Below are 27,985 nucleotides of genomic sequence, written 5' to 3'. Positions count from 1 at the left end.
GGGAGAGTGGCAAGGGAAGCCAGCCAAAACCCGAATCTAACAGAGGGTATGTCAGTCAGGTAGTTTCAGGTTTCTGACTTTGGAGCTTAGGGACAGGCCCTTCCCACAAGAGTGACCGAGGCTGGTGTAGAGACACAGGGGGTGGGGCTACCATACCTGGGGGTGGCCCGCCATACTTTCTTTGCCCGTTGACCTGCACCAGGCGGATGCCAGTCTCTCTTACCCACGCCTCCAGGGCTGCCTTGTTCTCTGGATTCACCCTCTCGCACCATTGCTGGGGTGGAAAGAGGTAGGTTGGAATGACGCATCACCAGCGGTCCCACCTCGCCTGCGGTACTGGGGTCCTGGTAACCGCCCCTTGTGCAGGCGTGTCCCAAGGACCCCTTAGGTCTTCATTTACTCACCTCACACTCACGTTTCGACTGCATAGCTCTCTCCTAGGTTTGCCAGTACGCTTTAGAACTTCCTTGAGCTTCTGTGTCTGGAAGATTCCCTGTCCTCCACGCCCCCTCAAGCTCTCATTGGCTCAGAGAGCAACCCCGCCTCTCAAGGAGGTACCCATTGCACGTGCGCGAGCCCCTGGGGGGCACGCAAGCTAAACCCTGTGTGTGTGGGTGGAGCTCCATCGCCAGAGGTGGGGGTGGGGCAGAGTCCGGGCAGGATGGACACTGGGCCCACAGTGTGGGTGTCCTTTAACCAGTGGGTTTCTGACGGGGACGGTCGCTCTTTCATACCAGTTACTAGAATGGTTTGAATGGTTCAGGGCCCGAAGAGGAAGGTAGCATTAGGCATCACGGACACAGACAGGCTAAGTTAGCGGTGGAGACATTTATTGGACTTTTTGGCGATAGGTTATAGGGAGACATCTGTTCATCTGGTGTGTGGCTCTGCAATGAAGCCACCTCAGGTCCATATAGGAGTTTAGGAGGCAGAACCTTGATTAATCCACCTATACTGTTCCTCCCCATCCCGACAAGGAAAGTGTAGTACCTGGACTTTTTTTTGCCAGTGATTACCAATATTAAGGTATTAATAAAAACAAGAAGCCTCTGTTCTGACTACCCTTCAGTCTTCTGCTGGATCAGAGACGTGCAAACTGTTTAAATATATGTGCTGTTTTGTTTTAGTTCAAACAAGGTCAACCATGCTTCCTCTGGAAGTTTGCCCAGTTCAGCAGATAGAGGGGGGCTGATCTGTTCTTCTTCTGATCTCCTCCACAAGGTCTTCTCTTCGGACATCCACCTGGCCAGGATGGAGGGAGAAGGTATGAGCACCTTCCGCTCAGCTATTCACTGAGTGCCTACTTTCAGTTATCAGGGTTGGCTCACTGGGACATAAACCCAATTAGATACGCCAGGGTAGATAATGCCCCTAGTAAAACGGTGCACGTGGATTCTGGATATCTTAAAGCATTTGATGCCCTCATGTCCTTTATCGTCCTGCTTGCCCCCTTACCTCTTCTCTGCTCGTCACGGACCGCAGCTTGACGACGCCGTCCTTGAGCTCCTGCTCGCCAATGATGGCCACCAGCGGGATGCCCGCGTCCTCACAGTACTGCAGCTGGTTCAGTAACTTTGGGTTCTTCTTGTAGAGCAGCTCGGCCTGCAAATACCCAAGAAGAAAACAAAGGCTTCTGTGTTCTCAGGGGGAAACTTCAGCCTGGGGGCACAGCAGGAAGAATGATTGGCCTTATTTGAACCAAAACAAAACTGCACGCGTACTTAAACAGTTTGTACTTGCTTAGCTCCATCTCAGGAGTAACTGGAGAGGCACCATGTGGACTTCTATGAGTCTGCCTAGTACTCCCACGTTTGCTACCACCCTGGAGGCTGCTTCCTGTACCTTGATCCCAGCATCCCACAACTCGGAGACAAGCTTCAGTCTTTCCTCCAGCAGCTTCTTCTGTGCAGATGCCACAAGCACCTGGGTCTCTGTGGTTCGAACCTTTTCCTCTAAAGCCTGGGGAGAGGCAGGCAAGAGCAGAGCGGGACTAAGCGATCAAGGAAGGGCTGTAGTTAGGATCCTGAGAGACTAAGTCCAATTCTGTGAGCTCAACTAGGGCAGGGTCCCAGCCTTCTCATCTACCAGTAGAACATGAAAATAGTTTTTAGAGGGTGTAAGAAATGAACTGACTTGTATGGCTTGTCAGAATAAATAATGAACAAAAAGCTAGGTACATCTATAATTCTAGTACTTGGAAGGTTAAGACAGAAGGATCAGGTCTTCAAGGTTCGCCTTGAATATGTGAGTTTGAGGCTAGTGTGTCTCCAAAAAACCAAACAAAAAACACCCCCAAACCCAACCAACCCACCAAACAAAACAAATAAGCGGGTTGGAGAGATGGCTCAGCAGTTAAGAGCACTGGCTGCTCTTCCAGAGGACCTAAGTCTGTCTGATTTCCAGCACCCACATGGCAGTTTACAGCTGTTTACAATTCCAGTCCCAAGGGATCTGGTGCCCTCTTCTGGCCTCTGTGGGCACCAGGCACAGACAAACAAGTAGGCAAAACACAAATACAAAAAAAATTAAAAAAAAAATTTACAGAACAAAACACCAAAACACAACAACAAAAAGGAATAAATACTCCAGGGTAGCAGTACTGTAAAGCTAAAATTCCTTGGGCTGGAGAGATGGCTCAGAGGTTAAGAGCATTGCCTGCTCTTCCAAAGGACCTGAGTTCAATTCCCAGCAACCACATGGTGGCTCACAACCATCTGTAATGGGGTCTGGTGCTCTCTTCTGGCCTGCAGGCATACACACAGACAGACTATTGTATACATAATAAATAAATATTTTTAAAAAAAGAAAAAGTTAAAATTCCTTTCCATCTAGGTTAGGGGCCACAACAAAGTCACAAGGGAGAACGGTGAGACCACCTCAAACCAGCACTGGCATCTAGTACTCCCCCATCTGAGACTAGGTATGTGTGGATGCAGAACAAGGCTGCTCCTGCCTCTCAACTTTTTTTGGAAAACTATCCACCACTACCACCACCACCCCCCACGCCCCCACCCCCGGTTTTTTGAGACAGGGTTTCTCTGTGTAACAGCCCTGGCTGTCCTGGAACTAGCTCTGTAGACCAGGCTGGCCTCGAACTCACATAAACTGCCTCCTAGAATAATGACCTCAAGTAGGCAACATGGATGGTGTCATCCTAGAGGTAAAAAAATCAGCAATAGTGGGAAAGTTGCTAGAACATCCCTGAAAATCAAATGCAATGAGCCATTTAAGAGTATCAGCAACAAAAGGGAGCATCCTTGGTGTTACTCCAGGCCCAGGGAGTCAGAACAGCCATTGGAGCAAGCCCAGGGCCTCGGATATGTTTTCCACTGAGAGGCAGCATTAGAATGGTTAACATAACACTTTACTATCTGGATCACACTCTGACTCTCCTACCTACAAATTATCTGATTGCTAGTATTTAGCTTCCTTATCTGAAGAAGAAAAAGTGTCTAGCTGAAAACGCACCAAGCTTGTAGGCCCGGCACATGGCGGTGCATCTTAGATACCCCAGCCTCGATTTTTGATAGCTCTGATTCAGGGGAGAAAGAATAAAGATCCACAAAACTATCCTAGAAGCCAGGCCCGATGGCTTAACCCAGCCCAGCTATTCAGAGGCTGAGCCAGGAAGATTCAAGGACCACCTGGGCTACACAGAGTTCAAAGCCACCCTGGGTAACCTAGTGAGACCCTGTCTCAAATTAAGTGAAAAACAGCATAGTGCTAACAGTGCTTGCCTTGAGTGCACAAGGCCCAGGTTCAATTTCCAGAATCATAAAACATATATAAGGACACACATGAAGATGGTCCATAACTATCCATCTCTTCTGCATTTCTCAAAGGTGCCTGCCCAAAGCAGCACCTGTTCCTAAAAGATCAAAGGTAGCCTGGGTACCATTACCCGCCCTTCTGCGTTCTACCCACCCCCTGGACTTACCTCTAATCTTTGCTCTACAATGGAGAAGATTCGCTCTACTCCAATACTGAGCCCAACGCATGGCACCTTACGCCCTTTGGGGTCAAACATGCCCACTAGCCCATCGTAGCGCCCTCCAGCAGCTACACTGCCCACACCCAGGGGCTCTTCCCCAGTCTGGGCTGGCATCTGTAGCAGCACCGCCTCATAGATGACCCCAGTGTAGTAGTCCAGGCCTCGAGCAAGGCTCAGGTCAAAGGAGATCTGTGGAGGTAAGGTCATGGTCAGTACCAGACTAGGGTCAGGGACCCTAAGCCACAGCGTCGGCTAGGGCTCCTGTCTCCAACCCGACTTACCTTGTCATCAATGCCAAACAGGGTCAGATATTCAAACAGCAGCTTTAGGTCTCCCAAGCCCTCCAAGGCCTGTTTGTTTTGGGAGAGTTTAGAATCCTGGAGCAACTGCTCCACCAGAGACACCCCACCTGAGGAAACAAATTTGTGGGTCAGACCGGCAAGAAAAAAAAAAGCAGGCCTGCCTTTTGGGTGCAGTACATGTGCACACATGCACACACGAATACACACCCCTTCACACACACACACACACACACACACACACACACACACACGAACAACATACCCCTTCACCCACCCACACACACAAACAACACGCCCCTTCACACACACCCCTTCACATGTACACACGAACAACACACCCCTTCACACACACACACACACACACACACATTTCAACTTTAGGACTGAGGGCATTGACGTGGCTGTTAGGTTCCTTTCTCACCATGCTGCTGGACATAGTCCCCAATGCGATCAGCCACTTCTGGTGCAAGGCCCTTCTCTCCCACCATCTCATTCTTCACTTCCTCCCAGGACACCTGGGCAGACAACAACAGTCAGAGGCCACTACACAACTTCTCTACCACAGAACGAGTGTGAGCCCGTTCAAGAGGCAATCTGAGAGCAAAGCTGCCCTTCAGCCTACAATGCTGGGGCCAGAACTCCTCCAGGGGGTAAAGAGGCAGCTACCTCTTCTTCCTAAACTTTCTCATCGCTTAAAACAGAGTAGGATCTAGAGAGAGTCAGGTATGCGGGTGTTACCTTGTCTAGTTTGTCCACCGAGGAGCAGATGGTACGGAACTTGCTGTCAGGAACACCACAGACAGCAAACATCCCATCTAGGATGCGCCTGTCATTTACCTGTGAGGAGCAAGGTATGGGGAGGAAGAAACCTGCTCATTTTGCACAATTCCCAATCGTCTCTATCCCACTGGCTACTGATCGCTGAGGGGCCAGGCCCCCCAGTCCCACCCAGCCCTGACCTTGACCAGGAAGTTGCCTATCTGAAGTGAACTGAGGATCTCACACATGATCTTCAGACACTCCGCATCAGGAATCATGGGGTCGAACTGGCCAGCAATGTCAAAATCCTGCCAGGAAACAGAGAGGGAGAGGGTGGCATGTGAGACTCCTGAAACCTGTGCTGTCTGCACTAAAGCACAGGCCTCCCCTTCATTTTCTGTTTCATCTAGAAGACTTGACAACAGCACACACTGAATTTCCTCATCCTCTGTTGTGACTGTGAAACTGTCGTTTAATATAAAAAACCTGGAGCTAGGGATGTAGCTCAGTGGTAGAACAACTGCCCAGTGTCCCAGTGTGTACAGTCCCCAGCACTAAAATATACACCCCCATACTCCAAACCCAAGATTTGACTGTTTTATTCATTTCCACTAAACCATTATGAGGGCTACCCGAAAATATCACAGAAATTTAAGAGCATTTTCGAGGTCATCCAGTTTGTTCAGGACACCATATCATTCGGTAGATCCTATTAGAGAGGGCCTGAGTTACCCATCATGCTCCATGGTTTTCCAACACTCACACACTGATAGAACTCGCGATAACGGCCTCTGGTCATTGCAGGGTTGTCCCGGCGATACACCTTTGCTATGTGGTAGCGTTTAATGTTGGTGAGTTTATTCATTGCCAGATACCGAGCAAAAGGGACCTGAGGACAGAGTGTTAAGGAAAAGAGCCTCGTGTGGCTGCTGGGAATTATCATCACCCACAGAAGCTGGGGTCTAACCCTGCCTGTATAGATAGAACCCCTGTCTGGAAGAGTTACAGCGCTTCTAACTGTCAGATTAACTGTAATCACAAAAGGCAGCTGACTCAGTGAGATCCACTGGTCTCTACCTCCCGAGTGCTGGGATTAAAAGCCTGCGCCACTGCTTCCCAGCTCAGGAAAAGTTATTCTTGAGCCAGGAGACTATTGTAAAACTAGGAACACGGTGCTGACAGAAAGATGAAGATTTCTAAGGCTATATTCTGCTTAGCCAAAGTCCTTTATCTTGGTTTAGAGAAATAAATTGTAAATGGTTTCATATGTAATCTCACCTATGCCTGCTTGCTGTCCCTAAACCCAAGTTCAGCCCCAGTCAGTGAGTGCGAATTCGTCCAAAGTCTTAAGAACCCGAGTGCAGAAGGATACAGTGAGGTCATAACGAAGGGACAGCAGCTCCCCGCCCTGGTCCTTCAGGTCATAGATGAGCTTTGAGTCTTCTCCGTACTTCCCAGTCAGTGTTTCCTGGAGAAACCAAGAAGCAATGTGATCACAATAATAAACTACATTTGAACTTTTCTTTCGAGCCTGTACAGGGTCTTACTATGTATCCCTGGCCGGCCTTGAGCTACCTCCTGAATGCTGGGATTAAAGGCTTGAGCCACCATGCCTGGATAGAAATAAGTTGATTATCATTATTGCTATGTGATGCTAGGGATCGAACCTAGGCTTTGTACTTGGTGGGCAATCACTGGGCTATATTCCCAGCCCTTAAAAGACCATTATGAACACAAAAACTTACTAATCTAACATGATTAATCTCAACTTGTCAATAGTCTTATAATTCCTCTGCTATTTATCATAATGCTTACAAGTCTGACACAGTTAAAATAAAAAAGTAGTAATAGGCACACTTTTCATCCCAGGACCCAGAAGGTACAGGCAGGTAAATCTCTGTGAATTCAAGGCCTGCCTGGTCTACATAGAAAGACCCTGTTTCAAAAAGACAAAACAAAACGAAAATAAAAGAGAGTAACAGTTTTGTGTTGATATTCTACTTATTTTTTTTCTATTTTGTGGCAAAGCTATTACTTTTTCCCCATTCGTTTTTTTTTGAGACAGGGTTTCTCTATGTTGCCCAGGCTGTCCTGAAACTCACTCTGTAGACTAGGGTAGCCTTGAACTCACAGAGATCTGCCTGCTTCTGCCTCCTAAGTGCTGGGATAAAAGGTGTGTGCCACCCCTAGCCCCTGAAAGTATTACTTTTAATTTACTTTTTAAAAAAAATAATCGTTTATTTATATTGTGTGCATTCATGGGCCATAAGGAGAGTGGATAATTGTGAGAGTTGGTTCGCTTCTTCTATCTTGTGAATTTCTCAAGATTAAACTCGTCAGGCTTGGTAGTAAATGTCTTTACCCAAGCTGAGCCACCTTAGTCATTTCTAAGGTATTATTATTGAAATAATAAAAAATGTATTTTATGTATATGAATGCTTTGTCTGTGTGTGTGTGTGTCCATCACGTGCCTGTCTGGTGCCCATGGCGATCAGAAGAGAGTGTTGGATCCCCTAGAACTAGAGTTACAGACAGATGTAAGTCACCACATGAATGTCGGGAACTGCACCCAGTTCCTCTGCACAAGCAACAGGTGCTTTAACTGCTGAGCTACCTCTCCAGCCCTGATAAAGTAGTTAGGAATTCGTACTGATCTTGCAGAAGACCTAAGTTCGATTCACAGCACCCATGTCAGTCAGCTCCGTGGGCATCCTACATGTATGACCTCCTTGGGTATATGTACACACATTCACATACAACACATAATTAAAAATAAATCTAACCCTCCCCATCGTTAAAAGGTAAATAAATAAAAAAGGTGTATAATTTTCCAGTAAGACTTGGGGCCTGTAACTATGGCACTAGGAAGGCAGAAGCACCAGGCTTCTGGTTCAAGGCCAGCCTGGGTTCAATGAGACCATCTTAGAACAGCAGTGCAAAGATTTGTTTGCTAACATTGTCCTATTATGCTTATGTAGCTCCAATTAAAATACATTTCCAAAATAAGTCAACAGGCATATCTGTGCACACAGCTTTCTGGTTTTGAAGATAAGCTTGTAGGAATGCATTATCAGGTCTACAAACACAGATGCTTTTATAACGTCTGAGAGCTGAACAATGTCAGAAACCAAAATAGAACTTCAGGATGTTACAGCCGTCTCTGCCCTGCGATGTCTTCAACTAGTTATAACATAGCCCTCTGACCAAACTGGCCATGCTTTAAAAGCTTGAAAATCCTCCGTGTGTGAACTCAAACATTTGTGCTCTAGTGTTGACACAGACGGAACTCTGTCGGCCCCATTCATGTGTTAAAATTCTAACCTTTGTAACCTTAGACTCCTTCATTGTCCTCTTTGGTCTTCACAAGCCCACAGGTCCACTGTTCAGTTTCCCCTTACCCATCTCTCACCTTCAGTTCAAACACAGGTGTATCAATCACTTCTGCTCCGTGGCGCTTGAAGCAGCGGATGATGACATCAAACACCTTCTCCCGGACTGCCATCTGCCGGGGACTGTAGTCTCTTGTGCCCTTGGGAGTCAAAATCAAAACAAGAATGACATTTAAAATAAAGAACAAGGGGCTGGAGAGATGGCTCAGCAGTTAAGAGCACTGACTGCTCTTCCAAAGGTCCTGGGTTCAATTCCCAGCACCCTCATGGCAGCTCACAACTGTCTATAACTCCAGTTCCAGGGCATCCAATACCCTCACACAGAAAGACATTCAGGCAAAACACCAACACATATAAAATAAATAAAAATAAAGAACAATAAACTGCAGAACTATCCAAAGTCTAGCTCAGCAACAAGGAACACGAACGCTGCTGCAAGCGTGGGTTTTCCTACAGTCACCAAGGGGAAGACAGCTCAGAACAAGCCCTGTCAATCCCAGGAGTAACTGCCATCAGCTGGCTAGGTTCTGTTTTACAGAATTCAGAAACATTTTCCCAATGCAAGTTTTTGGAAAATTCAGGAATAACCACTTTTGCTTGTATAGCAGACAATATCTACCAGACAAGCGTATTATCATTCAAAGTGGCTCAACAGGTTGAATTTTAAAATTTAAATGCAATTTTTCAACGTAAGTTTCTTTTACATTCTATTTAACCAAATTATTTCTGATAAAAAGCTCTAGCGAAACTGGATTTGGTGGCACTTGGGAGCAGAGGAAGGTGGGTCAGTGAATTCAAAGCCAGCTTGGGCCATAGCAATGAAACTGTTTCTTAAGAAGGAAAAAAAGTTCTAACTCAGGTTTGGCAGATACATTGTCTAGCTAAATTACAGGCTGTCAAGAAGTCAAGTTACTACCTGAGAGCACTCAGCAAGTCTGAAGTAGAGTCTGTCTCCCACCTAGGTCAGAGTTTTTAGTCTGGAACATTACAGCCTGCTCCAAAACCTTTGGTGGACAAACCTTTTCACATTCTTAGCTACTGTCAACTCAAAGTGTATTCTTTCTATGTACATTTGCCACATTTGAAATTAAAAGTGCAAAAATTTATCAATATACCATTACAAATGAACACAAATAATATTTTGAGAGCATTAAAAAGTGCTTTTAATGATACATTGACCACATTTTTGCAACTCTTGTTTTCAACCTTATTTTTCATGCACGTATGTTCATGCATCACTTGCATGTCTGGTGCCCATGGAGGCCAGAAGAGGATGTCAGATCCTTTGGAATTAGAGTTACAGGTGGTTTTCAGTCACCAGGTGGGTGCTCGGAATCTAATCCAGATGCTCTGGAAGAGCAGCCAGTGCTCTTAAAGCTGAGCCATCTCTCCAAATCTTTAATGTTTTTCTTAATAAAACCCAGCCAAGTTTCCTATGTGCTTTTTGTATTAAATACCAAGAAAAGCAAACAAAACAAAACAACCCCAAACCCTCCATCTCGAAAAACAACAAACCCTACTAGTGTATCTTATATGTTGAATGGCTCTTTTATTCATGTATGATTTTATGATACCTACACTGGTCATCTACAAAACACTGGCTTATTGGAAAGTTATAGAGATCTTAATATTGACACTATATAACACTCAGAAAATAATTTATTAACGCCACCAGGTATCTCACCAGGAAAATGTAAGTATTGAGAAGTTGTCAAACTCAGGGTAAGAGATAAGTTTTCCAAATTTTTTTTGTTTTGTTTTGTCTTTTTGGAGACAGGGTTCCTCTGTAGCTTTGGAGCCTGTCCTGGAACTAGCTCTTATAGACCAGGCTGGCCTGGAACTCACAGAGATCCGCCTGCCTCTGCTCCCAAGTGCTGGGATTAAAGGCGTGCACCACCATTGCCTGGCCATATTCTAAACATATTATATTTAGATGACAATGTCCATTTAATTCACAATAGCTCTCTTGTTCTTCCTTTTTTCTTCTTCTGTGGTGTCTGATTTGGACCTCAGGCCTTCTCACACTGAGCCACACTCTTATTCCTGCCCCTCCATGTTATTTACTTAAGAAACTGGATAATTTGTCCTAAAAAGTTTTTCACATTCTGGACTCAGTCAGCAATATCGCTGATACGACATTTAGCCTGCCCTCCACTTTGCACTGCCCCACCTTGGTCTGCAGGCCTAATCAGATTCCTGGGTGGTGCCCTGGGCTTTTTATTGTGTCACCCCAACAGGATTACTCTTGCTGCTTCTGCTTTACTGAATTTTCCACCCCATTCAACAGTCTGAGCCATTACTGACCATTATTTCTGTAATGCCATGCGTGAGGACATCCTTGGAGGCCAGCTGGAGTTACAGCCGCTGCTATATGTGGGTGCAGAGGACCTAACTCAGATCTAGAAAAACAATAAGCACCCTTAATATTGCACCATCTCCCAGTCCCCATTTGTGTGGGATGGGTGTGGTGGTACATGCCTGTAATTCCAGTACCTGTTAGGTGGAGACCTAAGGATCAGAATTTCAAAACTAACCTCTGCTATATAGCAAGTCTGAGGCTAGTCAGACCTGGTGTTTTGTTTTTAAAAGACTATGCAGAAAGGCACAGCTTGATGAAGCTGGCTTAAAGAGAATTAATCCTACCATCCAACTCTACCCCACCTCTGCCTTTTGGGAACAAGATTTTTCTATCTTACTATGTCGTCCCCACTGGCCTGGAACTTGTACCCCAGTCTGTCCTGACTTTGGTTCCTAGCATCTAGGTTGGGCAGCCTATGACTGCTGTAACTCCAGCTGCTCCCTCACACACAGACACACACATACACACACACACATACACACACACAAACACCCAGAGCTATGTAGAGATGCCCTATCTCAATAAAATAAGACCTCAAAGAAATGATGACCAATAACTATTAAGATCATTGAATAAAGTAAAAAATAGGGAATCTGTGGTAGATTAGTCCCTCTTCACTTAAACCTAATGATCTGTCTTAATATCACTAAAACTCACAAAGATCTGCCTGTCTCTGCTTCCTGGGTCCTGGGATTAAAGATGTACACCACGACAGATGGCTTCTCTTTGGAAATCAACTTAAAATACATTCATTAAATATAATTTTGTTTCCAGGCACCCAGTCTTAGCTTCTGGCAAATAAACTTCATGAATAACTACCAGAAGTTGTTGCACAGGGCAGGAGAGATGGCTCAGCAGGTAAGCACTCTTGATGCTCTTCCAGAGCACATTAGTACAGCTCACAACTGCCTGTAACTCCAGCTCCAGGGAATCTGACACCCTCTCCGGGCCTCTGCAGGCACCCATACTCTCGTTCACACACACACACACACACACACACACACACACACACACACACACCTAAGTGAAAATTCAAAGTCTGTGCAATGGGAACTAAGTATCAAGTGCCAAGGGAACCCAATAACAGAACTTACAGAATAGCATCTGAACTGAAGCCCCGAGCCTGAGCTTCTCTGACTTTGTTTCTATTTGAACAGGTCTTCTTCTAGTTCCTAGGAAGTATCAAAGTTCTTTTCTGCGTCAGGGTGTCCATACTCTACTGAGCCTATCATCCTAACAGTCCTTTCCTGGCTATCTCCTACCCACTTGAGAGGTCCATCAGTATATCACTCCCTCGGTGTGACTTCTCAGGTTCCCCAGCTCCCCCTTATTTTTCTCAGAACATCTCTGTAGGTTTCTCTCTCTTTTTTAAAGTGTCTTTATAATTTTTATACATTGTGTGTATATGTGTGTGTGTGTGAGAAAGAGAGAGAGAGAGAGAGAGAGAGAGAGAGAGAGAGAGAGAGAGAAAGCTGGAGTTACAGACAGCTGTGAGCCACCTGATGTAGGTGCAGGGAATCAAACTTGGATTCTCTGCATACTCTTATCTGCTGAACCATCTCTCAAGCCCTAATTTTCTTCATATCACCAGTCATATTTTGTAATTGCATATCCCTGTGTGGAATTATTTGTCTTAAATCTCTGTCTCAGTGGGATGTAAGCATCACAAAGACAGGCATATCCAGTCTGGTATATTCAGTGTACAATACCGCACACTAGACTTACTCGGGGAATAGGTAATGAATGGAAGGACTGGCAGTTAGCAGGCTGACTCCCCTGAGCAGCTCTGTGTCTGTCATCACCGAATGACTCAGGTTGCGATCAATCCAGCCTGGTGCCTACACCAACTACTTACTCCTTTGCAGTATTTCTGACTGATCAGGACCTCCCTTTGAGGCCTCTCACAGGAATAGCTTACCTTCGGGGTTTTGAGCACAAACTTCTGTTTGCCTTCATCATGGCCCAGCTGTGCCTTCAGTTTTAGGAGTTTCGCCACCTCCTCCTCGATCTGGGAGAGAAAAACACCGCTGGACTGTCCATTTGTCCCTCCCTTCCCATGCACTCGATACTCCTACCCTCGCTTCTCTCGGGATCCACCCTGGCTACCTTCTTTCTCACTCAGCCCCTTTCATTCTACCAGCCTACTCTTCATACACATGCGTGTCCTCCAGCCAGACCACACTCTATGTCCCTCTGGTTTGTCGGGCCCCTCTCCTTCCATCTGAGTCGCACCTGCTCAGCGGAGGCTTTCTGCTGTTTGAGGCCCCGCACATGCTCTCCCTGGAGTCGCACCAGCTCCTCCAGCGCAGCACGATCAGCCATACTGGCTGCCTACCGGAACCGACTGCTGCCTAACCCGCCTGGGTAGACTTAGCCTAGCTTCGGATGACTTCCGGCTATCGAGTCACCGGCTTTCGTGGCCTAGAACGTCTCTGGCGAGAGCGAAAACACTTCCGGGTCGGGGAGCAAGAGATACTCGGAGTTCAGTCCCACCCCTGACTAACGCCGACCTCGGGTGCTTTTAGGGGCTCGTGCTAGGTTTTTCAACTCCTTGTCGCCTTTCTGAGGTCGGGCTGGCCTCGTTCCCAGACCCTTGGCTCCTGCTCCGGGAAGCTGACGTCCTGCTGCACGATGTCCCACCTGGGGCCCCTGCGGCGTGGTGCCTGGGCGGCGCTGCTCCACCAGCTCCTGCGACCACCCCGCGCTGTGTGCACCCGGGCTGTTGGCTGTCACAGCCAGGTGAGCCACCCTGAGTCGACTCCGCCGACTCCCGGCGGGGCCTCCTGGCCTGAACGCATAGACTCGCAGCCTGTTGTATTATTAAAATTGGGTTTTAATTTTTAAAGGTTTATTTTTTTAGGTGTATGGGCATTTGCTTGCTGCCTCCGCCCCTGGTGCCCGCAAGTGGGCGTCGGATCACAGAGCCCGTGCTGATGGAACTCAGGTCTTCTAAAAGAGCCATCTCTCCAAACCTGAAGTTGGTTCTTATTGATTAGTCACTTTGTACCTGCGCTGAACTAAGAGTTTCGGATGCTTTTGTCGTTTTAGTATTGGAGCAATCTCAGATGTTGAGGGTTTATCTCTATTTTACAGTTGAGTAAGCGGATATCACAGGGATAAATGACTTAGAGGGCTACATAACAACTAAATACTATAATGAGGTTTACTCTCAATCATCCGAGATTCTTGAGCATTTTAGAATTTGAACCAGATCTATATAGAATGTCTCAAACTATAAATGAACTGAGTTTATGCACATCAAATGAATTTACCTTAAAATGAATTTCAGAGAAACATTTCTAAAGGTAGTTGGATCTGGAATTAGAATTAGGGATTGTGGACTTGAACTCAGACTTCTCTTTGGGGACTTTCCAAAGTGTGGAGATTACCACCATTTGTATTTCTGGAAGGGAATACGGCCTTGGGGGCTTCAAGTCTGATTCCTTTTTTTTTTTAAAGTTCATTTATCTATTAATGTGTATGGGGTGTTGATGTGCCATGGCTCATTCTGTTCTTGTCTTTACCTGAGGAGTCTGGGGGCTGAACTTAGGTGGTCTCTATAAGTGGCGAGCCCTATTACCCATGAGCCATTTCACTAGTACGGTCAGTGGTTGTTACCTCTCTCCGATGGCAGATGCTTTGTACCGTCATGATCAACAAACAGGGTTCAGATCTTTTATTCATTTTTTTAAATAAGATTTATTTATTATGTATACAGTATTCTGCCTACATATATCCTATAGGCCAGAAGAGGGCACCAGATCTCATTCCAGATGGTTGTGAGCCACCATGTGGTTGCTGGGAATTGAACTCAGGACCTCTGGAAGAACAGTCAGTGCTCTTAACCTCTGAGCCATCTCTCCAGCCCCCCTTTTATTCATCTTTTTAAGTCACAGCATTTTACTAGTCTGGGATTTTTTTTTCCCCAACCAGGAAATTTGTTTCTATCAGTCCATAGGTTTTATTGTATGTGAGTGTAAGTATATTGGAGAACAACTTGTGGGAATTGGTTTTCTCCTTCAGCATGTGAGTGGGTCCCAGGTCAGGTTTGGGGGTTGGTTCTGTCTTTATGTTCCATTTACCCCGACTCCAGGTCTGACAATGACTTTACTTATTTATTTATTTTGGTTTTTCGAGACAGGGTTTCTCTGTGGCTTTGGAGCCTGTCCTGGAACTAGCTCTGTAGACCAGGCTTATTTTGTTTGTTTTTGAGACAGTCTCACTGTGCACCCGTGGCTGTTCTGGTGTTCACTGTGTAGACCAGGTTGACTTAAACTCAGTGTCTGTCCCTGCCTCCCCCTCCCACTGCTGGGATTAAAGGCATGGACCACCTTTTTTGTTTTGTTTTGTTTGTTATTTGAGTAAGATCTGAGAATTGGAGTTCTTTTTGTTTATTCGTTTGAGACAGGGTCTCACAATGTAACTCCAGCTGTCCTGGAACTCACTCTGTAGACCAGGCTGGCTTCAGACTCACAGAGGTCCTCCTGCTTCTGTCTCCCAAGTGCTGGGATTACATGTGTGTGCCACCATGTCCAGTTAAGAACTGAGTTCTAGCCGGGCGATGGTGGCGCACGCCTTTAATCCCAGCACTCGGGAGGCAGAGGCAGGCGGATCTCTGTGAGTTCGAGACCAGCCTGGTCTACAGAGCTAGTTCCAGNCCACAGAGAAACCCTGTCTCGAAAAACCAAAAAAAAAAAAAAAAAAGAACTGAGTTCTAATTCCTACTTGTAGACATTTAGTGGTGGCAGCTGTGGGTTCTGTGTTTTTATTATTCTCAGGTGCTTCAACTTTTTCAGACATTTAAAAACTCCAAACAGTGAAGAAGTTTGTGTAATAAAGATCGATCAAACTATGTATTGCAGGTATAACTGGAAATTCTACGTGGATTTTTTAAATATTTATTTATTTATTATGTATACAATATTCTGTCTGTGTGTATGTCTGCAAGCCAGAAGAGGGCACCAGACCTCATTACAGATGGTTGTGAGCCACCATGTGGTTGCCAGGAATTGAACTCAGGACCTTTGGAAGAGCAGGCAATGCTCTTAACCACTGAGCCATCTCTCCAGCCCCCTCCACGTGGGTTATTGAGAGTGGAAGGAGATGAGGGTAGATAAAATGGTGTTCAGGAAACTTTTTGTGTGGGATTAAGGGTCTTCTCAGGTTGATGGTCCACAGGGTCAGAGAAGTCACAGCTATGGCCAGTGTCTGGAGAAGGCACATCTTTTTCTTCCAGGTTGCAGAGGCAGTGTTAACTTCCCAACTGAAACCACATCAAGAGAAACCAAATTTTATCATCAAGGTTCCAAAGGTAACAACATCCTTTACCCACCCTGCCTATCGGTGTCACGAAGGGCGCGCCAGCTCTCCTTACCTCTCCCTTTTAACCTAGATCCTTTCAGGGGGATTAATCTTGAAATTCTAGATGGGGCTTAAGTTAATTTCAAACCTTAGATTATGGGTATAATTTAACCTTTAGTCTTAAATGGTCTTGATTTTTTTGGTTTGACTGCTTTTGTTTTCTAGGGCACCAGGGACTTAAATCCTCAACAAATGGTTGTGAGGGAGAAAATTCTTGATGAGATTATCAGCTGCTTTAAACGTCACGGGGCAAAGGGGTTGGATACACCAGCATTCGAGCTCACAGTAAGGACAGAAGGGTGCCGGGAACCCCATTGTTTACCTGACCTCAGTTGCCCGCAGGGCTTCTCATCTGTGTTCTGTAGTCAGTCACGGAACTGTGGCTTCTTCTGTCTGACACTCGCAGGAAATGCTCACCGAGAAGTATGAAGACAACTTCGGCCTCAGGTACGATTTGAAGGATCAAGGTGGAGAGTTGTTGTCTCTTCGCTATGACCTTACCGTATCCTTCCGCGTGCTGCACCTGACCCGTCCCAAATCCAGGGGGCTCCTTGGCAGAAGGGAGTAGAGGAATTTTGACTTTTCATTTCCAGTTTCTTCTAGGAAGCAATTCTGCCATCAGAGCCTACCCTGAAGGCCCCGTTATTTAACTTGCGTGTATATGGAGAATCTTTCCAGGAAGTTTGCAGAAACACAGATTATTGACCCTGGCTCCAGAGATTCTAAATTCTTTCACTGGAGTGCTATTTATAAACATGCACGTGAAAGAAAATCAATTAGTGCGTGTGTGTGCACGTGCGTGCGTGTGTGTGTGTGTGTGTGTGTGTGTGGATGGTGTTTATGTGGACACACATGTGCAGATCACAGGGCAGCTTTGTGGAGTTCTGGGGACAGAACTTAGGGTGCCAGATTTGTGCAGCGTACCCCTTCCCCTACTGCACCATCTTGTATATGCTACGCCAGAGCTGCTCAACCTGTGGGTTGCAACCCCACAGGGGTCATATATCCGATATTTACATTATGATTCATAAGAGTAGCAAAATAACTATGGTTATGAAGTAACAGTGAAATAACTTTTATGGTTGGGGGGTCACCACAACACAAGGAACTGTATTAAATGGTCACAGCGTGAGGAAGGTTGAGAAGCACCGCTCTAAACAGAATCCTGGAAATGTGCATGTGGTCTTGGGCTGAGCTTTCAGAAACAGGGTTTTAGATTGTAGGCAAATTCATTTCTGAAGCTTACGGCTTTTTAGTTAGTTGGGTAATGGTCTGGATGGGAGGAAATGGACCGGACCTAAGCGTCTGAGGTCATTGCTGTCCCTGCCTCTTTTTTTCTGGTCACCTTTCAGTTTCATAAGTGAAATGCCTTCATCAACACCAACTCTGCTAGGTTTCGGAGACAGTGGAAACCAGCCTGAACCCAGTTCTCCCTCCTGTCTGAATGGCGGGCCTAAACGTGGAACATAGTGTCTTTCTTCCTCAACTTGCTTACATAAGGTCCCCTTTGCTCGCTATCTGGCCATGAATAAACTGAAGAAGATGAAGCGATATCAAGTTGGAAAGGTGTGGCGGCGAGAGAGCCCAGCCATAGTCCAGGGCCGCTACCGGGAGTTCTGCCAATGTGTAAGGGACCCGGCTGGGGCTTCGTACTTTAGTGATGGTTAAGTTGGGGATTAGCTGATCAGTGGGAGGTTTGTTTTTCTTCTGTTTGGTTTGCTTGGTTTGTTTTTGGGTTTTGTTTTTGTTGAGATAGATATTTGAGACATCTATATATCCCTGACTGTCCTGGAACTGACCAGGCTGCCTTGAACTCCCTGAGAGATCCATCTGCCTCTGCCTTCCGAGTGCTGCCATTAAAGGCGTGTGCCGCTATGCCTGACTTTCTGCCTCTTTTTTTCTTGTAGGATTTTGACATTGCCGGTGAGTTCGACCCTATGATCCCCGATGCAGAATGTCTGAAGATCATGTGTGAAATCCTAAGTGGATTGCAGCTGGGGGACTTTCTCATTAAGGTGAGGCCAGCCTGCTGGACATCGTGAAGGAAAAGTTTGGATTGGGCCTGTGAAATTGTCTTTAAGAGTCAAGCGTTTTAGAGATAGCCATTAACCCAAAGACACTTGGGTTAATTCTGTTGAGTTCACAGGTAAATGACCGGCGGGTTGTAGATGGGATGTTTGCTGTCTGTGGTGTTCCTGAGAGCAAGTTCCGTACCATCTGCTCCTCCATGGACAAACTAGACAAGGTAACAGAGAAAACATGCTTTAAACAGACCCTGTCTGGGTTTCTGCCCTGCCTGCTAATCCATGCCATTAGGGAAGAATATGGAGACCGTGGCTGAAAGTGGCTGGTTGGGGGGAGGGGGGGAGATTAAGGAGACTTTTTTTTTTTTTCTTTTTTGAGACAGGGTTTCTCTGTGGCTTTGGAGCCTGTCCTGGAACTAGCTCTGTAGACCAGGCTGGTCTCGAACTCACAGAGATCCACCTGCCTCTGCCTCCTGAGTGCTGGGATTAAAGACGTGCGCCACCACCGCCCGGCTTAAGGAGACATTTTTAAACTAAGTCTGAGTTATGCCATATAGTGGGGATTGTGGCTGGGTTTCTTAAATTGTCTCTGATTTTGCTGAATTTACTGTGAATTCCTCTAGATATCTATGCCAAATGAAAACAAGATGTCCTGTGTCAGTTAGGTGAAGAGGAGCTTGGGTTGAGCTAATGTTTATCTCAACGCAGATGTCTTGGGAAGATGTGAGACATGAGATGGTGGTCAAGAAAGGCCTGGCTCCTGAGGTGGCCGATCGGATTGGGGAGTATGCCCAATGTCACGGTAAGAACTAGTGCTTTCAGAGCCGTGGTCAACCGGCTGAGGGCGACATGTGTCCAGCTCCAGATTCTGGCCTGGATCAAGTTTCCCTTTTATGTATTGAAACTGCTTTATGTTTTCTTGGCAAAGGCAGAAGCAGAGAAGAAGGTCTTGACACTAAGGATGTGGGTTTTGTTTTTTTGTTTGTTTTTAAAGAAAATGAGGAAGGTGGGTTAGAGCAGATAAATTCAAGCTGGCTGTGGTGGCACATGTTTTTAGTCCCAGCCCTTGGGAGGCAGGGGTAGGTGGATCTCCATGAGTTTGAGGCCAACCTGGTGTACATAATGAATTCTAGGATAACCTGGGCTATGTAGAGAGACTCTATCCAAAACCAAACAAACAAAAACTCAGACTGAAACAGCAACAACTTGGATCAAACAAACTTGGGCAAACAACACAGACTTTACCTGACTTTTCTTCCCAGGGGGGATATCCCTGGTAGAGGAAATGTCCAAGGATCCCAATCTGTCCCAAAGCCAGCTGGCCTTGCAGGGCTTGGCGGACCTGAAGCTGCTCTTTGAATACCTGACTCTATTTGGAATTGCTGAAAAGGTAGGAAGAGCTGGGATTGACCTTCTGTTGAGCTCCTAGGTTCTCAGAGTCTGGTCTGGGACTGACTGTAGCTTTTCCCTTACAGATCTCCTTTGACTTAAGTCTAGCCCGGGGCCTAGACTATTATACAGGAGTGATCTATGAAGCAGTACTACTATCGTCTCCGGATCAGGCTGCAACGGAGGCTCTGAATGTGGGCAGTGTTGCTGCTGGTGGACGCTATGATGGCCTGGTAGCCCAGTTTGATCCCAAGGGCCATAACGTGCCCTGTGTGGGGTTGAGCATTGGAGTAGAGAGAATCTTCTTCCTTATGGAGCAGAAGATGAAGGTAGGTCCTAGGTAGAGTTGAAGTGACCTTGAAGCTAAGAACTAGTTTCTGGAGGTGCATTTTGGACCTTTTTTTTTCTTTTTGCTTCTTGGAATTGATAGTACAAAGGGAAATATCTATTGTTATTTTTTAAAAGATTGATTCTATCTTTTTATGTGCATGAGTGTTTAGCCTGAAGGTGTGTGCATGCTTGGTGCCAATGGAGGTCAGAAGTGGGTGGTCAGAGCTATGGGTGAGCCACCATGTCAGTGTGGAGGACTGAACTTGGATCTTTTGAAAGAACAAGTACTCTAACTTCTGAGCCATTTCTCCAAGCCTTTCCTCCCTCTGCACTCCTCCCAACCCCCTTAAAAGAACTATCTGAAATAGGATTTCTTTCTGAGCCTAAGTGGGCCTTGATCTTAGGATCTTCCTGCCCTAGACACCTGAGTACTGGGATTACAGAGAGCTACCCTAGGCTGTAGTTTTAGTTTCTTCTGTTTTATTAGGCTTCTGGTAAGAAGGTTCGAACCACAGAGACCCAAGTGTTTGTGGCCACACCCCAGAAGAACTTTCTTCGAGAACGGTTGAAGCTAATCGCAGAGCTTTGGGATGCTGGAATCAAGGTTTGGTAGTGCTGGTATCAGAGTGATCTGGGTGTATGTGGTCACCATAATCATGGCTCATTTCATGCCTGCGGTGGTACTCAGGACATTTTTAGCTTACCACTAGAGGGCTAGCTACTTATTTCTGGCTCCCTTGGAAATGTATGTTCTTGGGCACTTACGTACTATAACCACGTCAACTCCCCTACTTCCTTTTTATCCTTTTCAGGCAGAGATACTCTATAAAAACAACCCTAAACTATTAACCCAGCTGCATTATTGTGAGAAAACAGGTATTCCTCTGATGGTCATCATTGGTGAGCAAGAACAGAAGGAAGGTGTCCTCAAGCTCCGTTCAGTGGCCAGCAGAGAAGAAGTGAGTGGGACCTTGTGGAAATACTGAGTTCCAAATGCTGCACCCCACCCCACCCTTTTAAAGACAGGTTGCACTCTTTAGCTCAGAATGGTCTGGGACTGTGACACCCAGGCTCTCCTTGAACTCTTGATCTTCGTGCTACAACCTCTCAAGTGCTGTGGCTACAGGCATATATTGTCATTCCTAGTTCCCAGATTCCTTTTTTTTTTTTTTTTTTTTTTTAGACAGGGTTTCTCTATGTAGCTCTAATTGTCCTGGAACTTGCTCTGTAGACCAACCAGGCTGGTCTTGAACTTGGAGATCTAGTTGCCCCTGCCTCCTGGGACTAAAGGTGTATGCCACCATCACCCAACTGATTCCAGATTCTTTTCAGAGATGCGGTCTCTGAGGAAATAAATTTAAAACTTTTTCTTTTAAATTACTTGTATGTGTGTGTGTGAGTATGTGTGTATGTGTGTGTGTATGTGTATGTATTTGTGCACATATATCTCATGCATATATGTGTATTTCACCTTGCAGGAGTCACTTCTCTCCTTCCATAATGTAGGTCCCAGGTGTAAATAGAATAGATTCAGGGGATTGGAGAGATAGCTTAGTGTCTAAGAGCTTTGGCTGCTGGCTGCTCTTCAGAGGTTTTGAGCTCAATTCCCAGTAACCACATGGTGGCTCACAACCATAATAATGAGATCTGGTGCCCTCTTCTGGCGAGAAGGCATACATGCAGATAAAAGAGAGAATTCAGAATGAAGTAAATTTGGAAAAACTGGCTAAGCATCATTTTCTGTTTTAGGTGACCATTAATCGAGAAATTCTTGTGGCTGAAATTCAAAAGCGACTGTCTGAGTCTTGATTGTTGCCTGATTTCTGTCTGCTGCCCTTAGAAGAAAAGTTTTCATTTAGGACTGAGCTCTGGTGGACTTTACAACAGCTGGCCAGCATGGCTGCTGTACAGTTGCCTTATGCCTCCATCTGTCCTGGATACAGAAGTGGCCCTGAGGAATCATGAGGCTGCTCTGCTTGAGTGAACATGGCTGGCATGCAGAAGAAGCACACTCCAGCTGCAAAGGCAGAGCTGAAGTGCCTTTGAATTCTGTCAAGAGATGTTAAGATGGTTACTGTGAACGAGGCTCTGGACAATTGAAATGAGAAGCTAACTATATAATTCACTTTACTGTATTGTATCTTAGGAATAAGATTTTGGAGAAATTGTCTACATTAGACTATGTTCTGTCTGTGGAGTATTAAAAAGACAGTAAGAAAGGACGGTTAATAGAGATGATGTCTCAAGGACCAGGAGTGTGTCTGCTTCTTCAAGTTAACAGTAGAAGGGTGGGGCTCTTTAATTATTTTGGACATTGAGTTTAATGGTTGATAAGTTAGCGACCTGATCTGATCTTTGGAGATTTTGGACACCATTCCTTTTGGAGGTGAAAGGAGGATGAGAAGCTCAAAGTTGGCTTTGGGGCCAGGCGGTGGTGATGGTGGTGGTGGTGCACACCTTTAGTCCCAGCTCTCGGTGGGGGGGGGGCAGAGGCAGGAGGATCTCTGTGAGTTCGAGGCCAGCCTGGTCTACAAGAGCTAGTTCCAGGACAGGCTTCAGAGCAACACAGAGAAACCCTGTCTCAAAAAAACCAAAAAAAAAAAAAAAAAAAAAAAACCCAAAAAAACAAAATATGAATAAATAGATAAAAATTCAGCCTTGGGTTTACATGAGACCCCTTTTCAAAACAACATCGACAGCAATAACTTCTGCCCAATGTGCACATGTTTAATCCCAGCAGTGGAATGGTGGGGCAGAGGCAGCAGAATCTCTTGAGTTTGAGGTTAACTGAACAAGAGTAAAGATTAAAACAAGCAGAACGCAGAAAAAGGGAGGATGTTCAGACAAGAGGCTGGATAGATGAAGAGGGAAAGTAGCCTCAAAGAGGGAGGTTTTCTTTATTGGGAACCCAGATGGGCAGAGTTCTTGTGACTCCAGTTAATACACCGAGGAAAATACAAAGAGAGTTTCAGATTAGCCAGGGCCCAATAGATCTTTTCTTAAAACATACCATGGCTATAACCCTAGCGCTTGGAAAGTGGAGGCAGGAGGTTGAGGAGATCAAAACCATCCTCTCTGCATCATAGCCCGGGGTACGTAGACTGTCTCAAGCACTACAAACTTGTCAAGAGTGCTGAGTGCTTTATTCTGGGGGTGCTGGCTGGTGAAAGTGTCTAGATTAAATTGTACTTCATAAATTGAATGAGTTTAAATGTTCTCCAGACATGGAAATAAGTTTAACCAAAGAATAGTATCTTTGTTTCAGGGGAAATGAACCCAAATGTAAAAGTGCTTGTGTTTTGAACATAATTTAGAGCCACACTTATAGTACATGCTGGTGAATAGGACATCCAGACCACTGATAGTGAGTTAGCTTTAAAAATAAGGTTTACTAGGCAGAGTCCAATTGGTAGAATGCCTGATCGCATGAACGAAGCCCTGGGTTCAAGCTCCAGCGCCACGTGAACGGGACATGGTGGCTCATGCCTGTAAACCCAGTACTTCGGAAGTGGAGGCAGGAAAATCAGAAGTTCAAGACTAGCCACCACTACAGAGTCCAGTCTGGGCTACCTGAGAACCTGTCTTTAAAAAAAAACAAAAAAAAAAAACAAAAAAAAAAAACAACAACAACCTGAGATGCAGGTAAAGTTGATTCACTCATGGGGTACTGTTTCCGAAACTCTTGAGTCTTTGTAAAATACAAGAAAGAGCTGAGCTATTACTCTTCCAGGGCTTGTTTTGAAAGCCGGAGAAAAAACGTTGGCCAGTGCCCTTACTTCCGTGTTGCTTCACGCTCCTTTTGCGCCTGCGCCGTCTCCTTGGAACAGAGGGCGGGGCTAACAGGATAGCCTTAGAATCGCTCCAGTCCTTTACGCAGTTAGAACGCGAGGCTCGAATCTTATTGGAGCGTGATTTTGCCTTATGGTTCCCGGGCGCGCTTTACGGCATTTTACGGCTTTCCATTCACTTCGCTGTGAAGATGGCGTCGGGCAGCGGGGTAGGTGTTGGTGTAAGGAGGTTTGAGGGGTCCGGGGTGGTTTTTCGGAGCTAAATAGAGACAAGCTGTGAGACTTGGCTGTTTTCCTGACACCTCTTCGCGATCTCAGGGTCCAGGTTCGAGGACTCCCCCGTAAGGCCTTGGCGCAGGGACCGTGGAATCTCGGAAGTCTCTCGGGTTGGGGTCCCGAGTGCCCCAGACCCCCGGGCGTTCCAGAGAGACTTCTCTTTTGAAAGGTCCTGGGGCCGCCTTGGTGGCAGTTAGGCGGTTCCCTTAGTTTCTTCAGGGGAGCAGGCACAACGACGGATCTTGAGCACTTTTTCCCCCTACAGACAAAAAACTTGGACTTTCGCCGAAAGTGGGACAAAGATGAATATGAGAAGCTTGCGGAGAAGAGACTCACAGAAGAGAGAGAAAAGAAGGATGGTGGGTGCTCGCTTCACGAAGGGCTAAGGGGATGGTAGAGTTGATAAAATGGCTAGAGAAGGAATGCCCCGGCAACAGGATAGATAGCTTGCAGTTAGCATGTGACGGCAAGCAGGCGAAAAAAGCCCAAAGCTTTCCCCTCTCCTTTTACATGAACTGCCCCCTGGTGTGGCCCATATTCAGGGTGGGTTTTCCCATCTTTTTTGTTTTGTCTTTTTTTTTAGAGACAGGGTTTCTCTGTAGCTTTGGAGCCTGTCCTGGAACTAGCTCTTGTTGACCAGGCTGGTCTCGAACTCACAGAGATCCGCCTGCCTCTGCCTCCTGAGTGCTGGGATTAAAGGCCTGCACCACCTCCGCCCAGCTGGGTTTTCCCATCTTAAATGATCCAGCTCATCCCCCCCCCCCCCAAACAAAAATAAAAATAAACTGCAAACAGGTGTGCTCAACTGCTTGGGTTTAGGTGACTCCAGATGTAGTTAAGTTGACAATCAGTGTTAGCCATCACAGGCACGAGAACATTGGCCATTATGTTATGGAGTGTGAGTTCCCCTCTTCTCAGAGGTTTACTTCAAGCAAAAATTCAGAACTCCTCAGTTCACCTAGACTAGGAAGCTCTGTTAAGTGTGATAGCTTTAAAGTGGAGAAAAGCTCTTGAGAGTTGGGATTACCATCAAATCCGAGGCTAGCTTGATCCACATAGTGAGTTCCAGACCAATTGGAGTTTTTTCTGGCCTCTTTTAACTGCTGTATAAAGTATCTATTGTGTCCCTACGTTGAGGAATCAAAAAACAAAACAACAAGAGTAGTCATATTCATTTTGGGGTTCATGTATTTCTTTTCCTTTTTGGCCAAGGTACTGTAATACTCACTGTTAATCCCTGTACTGAGGAGGCAGGGGCAGGTGGATGGCTGAGTTTGAGGCCAGCCTGGTCGACAAAGTGAGTTCAGTATAGCAAGGGCTACACAGAGAAACCCTGTCTTAAAACACACACACACACAGATTCTAGTAAATACTGAAGGGACCCACTTTGTCGTTCTGTTTCAGGAAAACCAGTGCAGCCCGTCAAGCGGGAGCTTCTTCGGCACAGGGATTACAAGGTGGACTTGGAGTCCAAGCTTGGGAAGACGATCGTCATTACCAAGACCACCCCACAGTCTGAAATGGGAGGGTGAGTAGCTTTTTGTCCTTCTCTAATACCAAGGCTGGTCTAATAAACTATTCATATTGGTTTTAGGAAGTGTTGAGGAAAGTCTCAGGTCAGGGATGGCGACCTTATTGACCATAACTCGATTCTTTGTTTTTCTTTGCCCCCTCCTGAAGTTTGAAGTCAACTCAGCCCTATTTCCAGGGGAGTTTGTTCTGTGGGCTGCTTTTCATCAGTAGTACCCTCAAAGGGGTTATATGGTCTATTATGAAGGCACTGGGGTGTTTTAGGTGGAGCTGTTAGCTGTGGTTACTATACACCAGTTCTGTGATCTGTAGAGGAGTTCCACAGAGCTGGTCACCCCTTTGCCACCATTCCTTCAATTCTGTCCAGTTAGAGTTTATCTGGAGACTCATACAGATATATAGCAGTTAGCCACATTTCTGCAGATTATTTAGTAAGCCCACTGTTTTGATGCCTTTGCTGTATAAATTAGTAAGTTAAACCTCTAGGATCATAAAATAATAATAGTTGCTCATAGTTTCATGGGCACAGAATTGAGGGGTAGTTAGTTTCCTTGGAGGTTCTGGATCAGGGTCTCCAATGAAGCTGCAGTCATGGAATTGACTAGGTTTGCTTGCATTCACTGGAGCTTAAATAAAGTTAGAAGATCTTCTTCCAAGCTCTCAGATGCCTATGGTTTGGAGGCTGAAGTTCACCCTGTGGGCCTATTTATAAGGTTGTTCACAATAAAACATAAAGAGATGAATTTCCCCAAACCAGGTCATCCTCACAAATGCAGAAGCCACTGTATGATGATCTAATCTTGGAAGTGATAAACCACTGCTTTTGCTTGTTCTGACTATCACACAGAACATTTTGGCACAGATTGGGAGGAAGCTACAAAGGAAGGGAAGACAACGAGAGTCAGGCTGCCTTGGAGGGTGGAGACTATCTTCCAAGGCTTTATAAAAATACACATCTGTAATTCTAGCGTTTATGAAGGGGCAGGACAAACTCTGCATGTCTGAGGCCAGCTTGGTCTCAGACCAGTTAATGTCTCCATTAATGAAACAGATTTCATATAAGTTTCCCCAAAATTTGAGTTTCTTTCCTGAAAACGGTAAGATCCTTAAAAACCAGATTGACCTGTGTACTGTTTCTTCTTGTTTGTCAGCTACTACTGCAATGTCTGTGACTGCGTGGTGAAAGACTCCATCAACTTCCTCGATCACATTAATGGAAAGAAACGTAAGACATGGAGGTAGTTCAGGACTGGAGCTGGGACTGGTCGAGGGGAAGTGTGGTAGGGTGGTTTTCTTGGTGTGTGTGTGTTTATTTATAAATGTGTATTGCTGAGTATGTGACTCCTGTGCAGAAGCACAGAGGCCAGAGGAGGAGGCTAGCTGACCTGGTTGATAATCTGGTTAGTAAATGCAGTTGAAAGCTACCTGCTAATTATCTGGGGCTGCCACTTCTGAGAGCAGGTGAGACCCAGAGCTGCTTTTAGCCATAGTTATTTTTGTTGTGTATTTTATTATGAAAAGGTTAAAAAAGAAAAAAAAAAAAAAAGCAAGGGCCAAACTTTTTGAGGGGCTGAGACTGTTAAAAGTTACGGTTGCCTTCACTGTTCACCTCACCCAGATCAGCGAAACTTGGGTATGTCTATGCGTGTGGAACGCTCCACTCTGGATCAGGTAAAGAAACGTTTTGAGGTCAACAAGAAGAAGATGGAAGAGAAACAGAAGGACTATGATTTTGAGGAAAGGATGAAGGAACTCAGAGAAGAGGTGAGACTCTCCTGACCCTGCTCCCCACCTTTGGCATTTTACCTTGTGAATTGGGGGTGGCCCTCTTCCTCGGCTTACTCTCTGATCTCCAGTTTTGTTCTTGGATTTCTGTGTACTAGGGTGTCCTTGTTTGAGATTCATGAGAAATGGCTCAAAACCTATCCATTTCTCTTTGGCTCTTTAGACCAGATTGCTTGGGAGTTAACTTTTCATTTGGTTTGTTTTTTAGATAGGTTTGTTTTAGTTTCATTTTAGGTTCATAGCAAAATGAAGAAAGTTCAGAACTTCCCACTGCTATCATACTTGCATGCACGTGTAGCTTCCCCTACACTTTTTACTCCCTTTTAGACTATAGGAGGGAGTAACTAAATATAACTAGTCCCTAGTTGGTCTATGGATCCAGGTTATAGGGTCAGAATCCTTTTCCTTCCATGTATTTGCATGAATTTTGGGAAAGTTAAATAACTTCAGTGTACCTCATTTTCTGCACGGGAGATATTAGGATAATATTTACACGGAACTGAGAGCAGATATTAGCATATCCTGCATGCCCCAGGATGTTGTCTGGATGAATTAGAGGTGAACTAGGGTGTATAATTAAGAACTCCAGAGACAATGAATCTCTTCTTATCCCTTAAAATCTTTTCTTACAGTCTTCCTCCACTGCCGTCCTAGGCATCAGTCTCGGGGTCTCATGCGTGCTGGACAAGGGTTTTTTTTTTT

At 45.6% G+C, this 27,985-nt stretch overlaps 4 protein-coding genes across 6 annotated transcripts in view; 2 read left to right on the top strand and 2 right to left on the bottom strand.

Annotated features, from left to right (window-relative positions):
* The window catches only part of Dnd1 (DND microRNA-mediated repression inhibitor 1), an 11,127-nt gene extending 10,457 nt beyond the window's left edge, over positions 1-670 (bottom strand). The window contains exons 1-2 of the mRNA XM_050130366.1: positions 405-670; positions 157-274 (exon numbers count right to left, since the gene is read on the bottom strand). Coding sequence (XP_049986323.1) covers positions 157-274; positions 405-428 — 142 coding nt within the window. The 5' untranslated portion in view covers positions 429-670. The remainder of the gene's footprint in view (positions 1-156; positions 275-404) is intronic.
* Positions 671-813: 143 nt separating this feature from the next.
* Positions 814-13,181, bottom strand: Hars1 (histidyl-tRNA synthetase 1). Its single transcript, XM_050130361.1, has 13 exons — positions 13,033-13,181; positions 12,719-12,808; positions 8,462-8,581; positions 6,425-6,520; positions 5,816-5,941; positions 5,253-5,360; positions 5,032-5,130; positions 4,715-4,808; positions 4,273-4,400; positions 3,938-4,180; positions 1,843-1,959; positions 1,456-1,602; positions 814-1,242 (listed from the first exon to the last, which is right to left on the bottom strand). Exons 1-13 carry the CDS (start codon positions 13,120-13,122, stop codon positions 1,171-1,173), a joined length of 1,530 nt encoding a protein of 509 aa, XP_049986318.1. The 5' UTR covers positions 13,123-13,181; the 3' UTR covers positions 814-1,170.
* Positions 13,182-13,274: 93 nt separating this feature from the next.
* On the top strand, positions 13,275-22,154 carry Hars2 (histidyl-tRNA synthetase 2, mitochondrial). 2 transcript variants are annotated; one of them, XM_050130363.1, is made up of 13 exons: positions 13,276-13,539; positions 16,037-16,111; positions 16,327-16,446; positions 16,568-16,663; positions 17,662-17,787; positions 18,069-18,176; positions 18,308-18,406; positions 18,894-18,987; positions 19,448-19,575; positions 19,661-19,903; positions 20,392-20,508; positions 20,717-20,863; positions 21,654-22,154. In XM_050130363.1, the coding sequence occupies exons 1-13, from the start codon at positions 13,432-13,434 to the stop codon at positions 21,711-21,713; spliced, it is 1,521 nt and encodes a 506-aa protein (XP_049986320.1). In that variant the 5' UTR covers positions 13,276-13,431; the 3' UTR covers positions 21,714-22,154. The 2 variants fall into 2 exon arrangements, with proteins under 2 accessions (XP_049986321.1, XP_049986320.1); XM_050130364.1 differs by lacking the exon at positions 20,392-20,508 and having other exon boundaries at positions 13,275-13,539.
* A 1,645-nt stretch (positions 22,155-23,799) lies between these two features.
* Positions 23,800-27,985, top strand: part of Zmat2 (zinc finger matrin-type 2) — a 5,860-nt gene continuing 1,674 nt past the window's right edge. The window contains exons 1-5 of one of the 2 annotated variants that reach the window (XR_007589801.1): positions 23,800-23,901; positions 24,234-24,327; positions 25,373-25,496; positions 26,650-26,723; positions 27,117-27,262. Coding sequence is in view for 1 of the 2 variants with exons in the window: in XM_050130387.1 (XP_049986344.1) it covers positions 23,884-23,901; positions 24,234-24,327; positions 25,373-25,496; positions 26,650-26,723; positions 27,117-27,262 (456 nt within the window). In the remaining variant the exon portion in view is untranslated. The remainder of the gene's footprint in view (positions 23,902-24,233; positions 24,328-25,372; positions 25,497-26,649; positions 26,724-27,116; positions 27,263-27,985) is intronic. The other variant, XM_050130387.1, reaches the window with a different exon arrangement.

The sequence above is a fragment of the Alexandromys fortis genome, unplaced genomic scaffold (genome assembly GCF_014885135.2).
Source record: "Alexandromys fortis isolate MF-2015 unplaced genomic scaffold, M_Fortis_MF-2015_v1.1 scaffold_341, whole genome shotgun sequence".
Lineage (NCBI taxonomy): Eukaryota > Metazoa > Chordata > Mammalia > Rodentia > Cricetidae > Alexandromys > Alexandromys fortis.
The sequence above is the reverse complement of the archived record's forward strand: the minus strand, read 5'-3'. Positions and strand labels throughout refer to the sequence as shown.

Excerpts from the sequence above, each read along its gene's own strand:
- Hars1 (XM_050130361.1), bottom strand. The coding sequence starts at position 13,122 with ATGGCTGATCGTGCTGCGCTGGAGGAGCTGGTGCGACTCCAGGGAGAG. Across the intron at positions 5,131-5,252 it reads TAGGCAACTTCCTGGTCAAG|GTAAATGACAGGCGCATCCT; the intron begins GTCAGGGCTGGG and ends TGCTCCTCACAG. Across the intron at positions 4,401-4,714 it reads GGACTATGTCCAGCAGCATG|GTGGGGTGTCTCTGGTGGAG; the intron begins GTGAGAAAGGAA and ends TTGTTTCCTCAG.
- Hars2 (XM_050130363.1), top strand. The coding sequence starts at position 13,432 with ATGTCCCACCTGGGGCCCCTGCGGCGTGGTGCCTGGGCGGCGCTGCTC. Across the intron at positions 16,112-16,326 it reads TTATCATCAAGGTTCCAAAG|GGCACCAGGGACTTAAATCC; the intron begins GTAACAACATCC and ends TTTGTTTTCTAG. Across the intron at positions 19,576-19,660 it reads TATTTGGAATTGCTGAAAAG|ATCTCCTTTGACTTAAGTCT; the intron begins GTAGGAAGAGCT and ends TTTCCCTTACAG.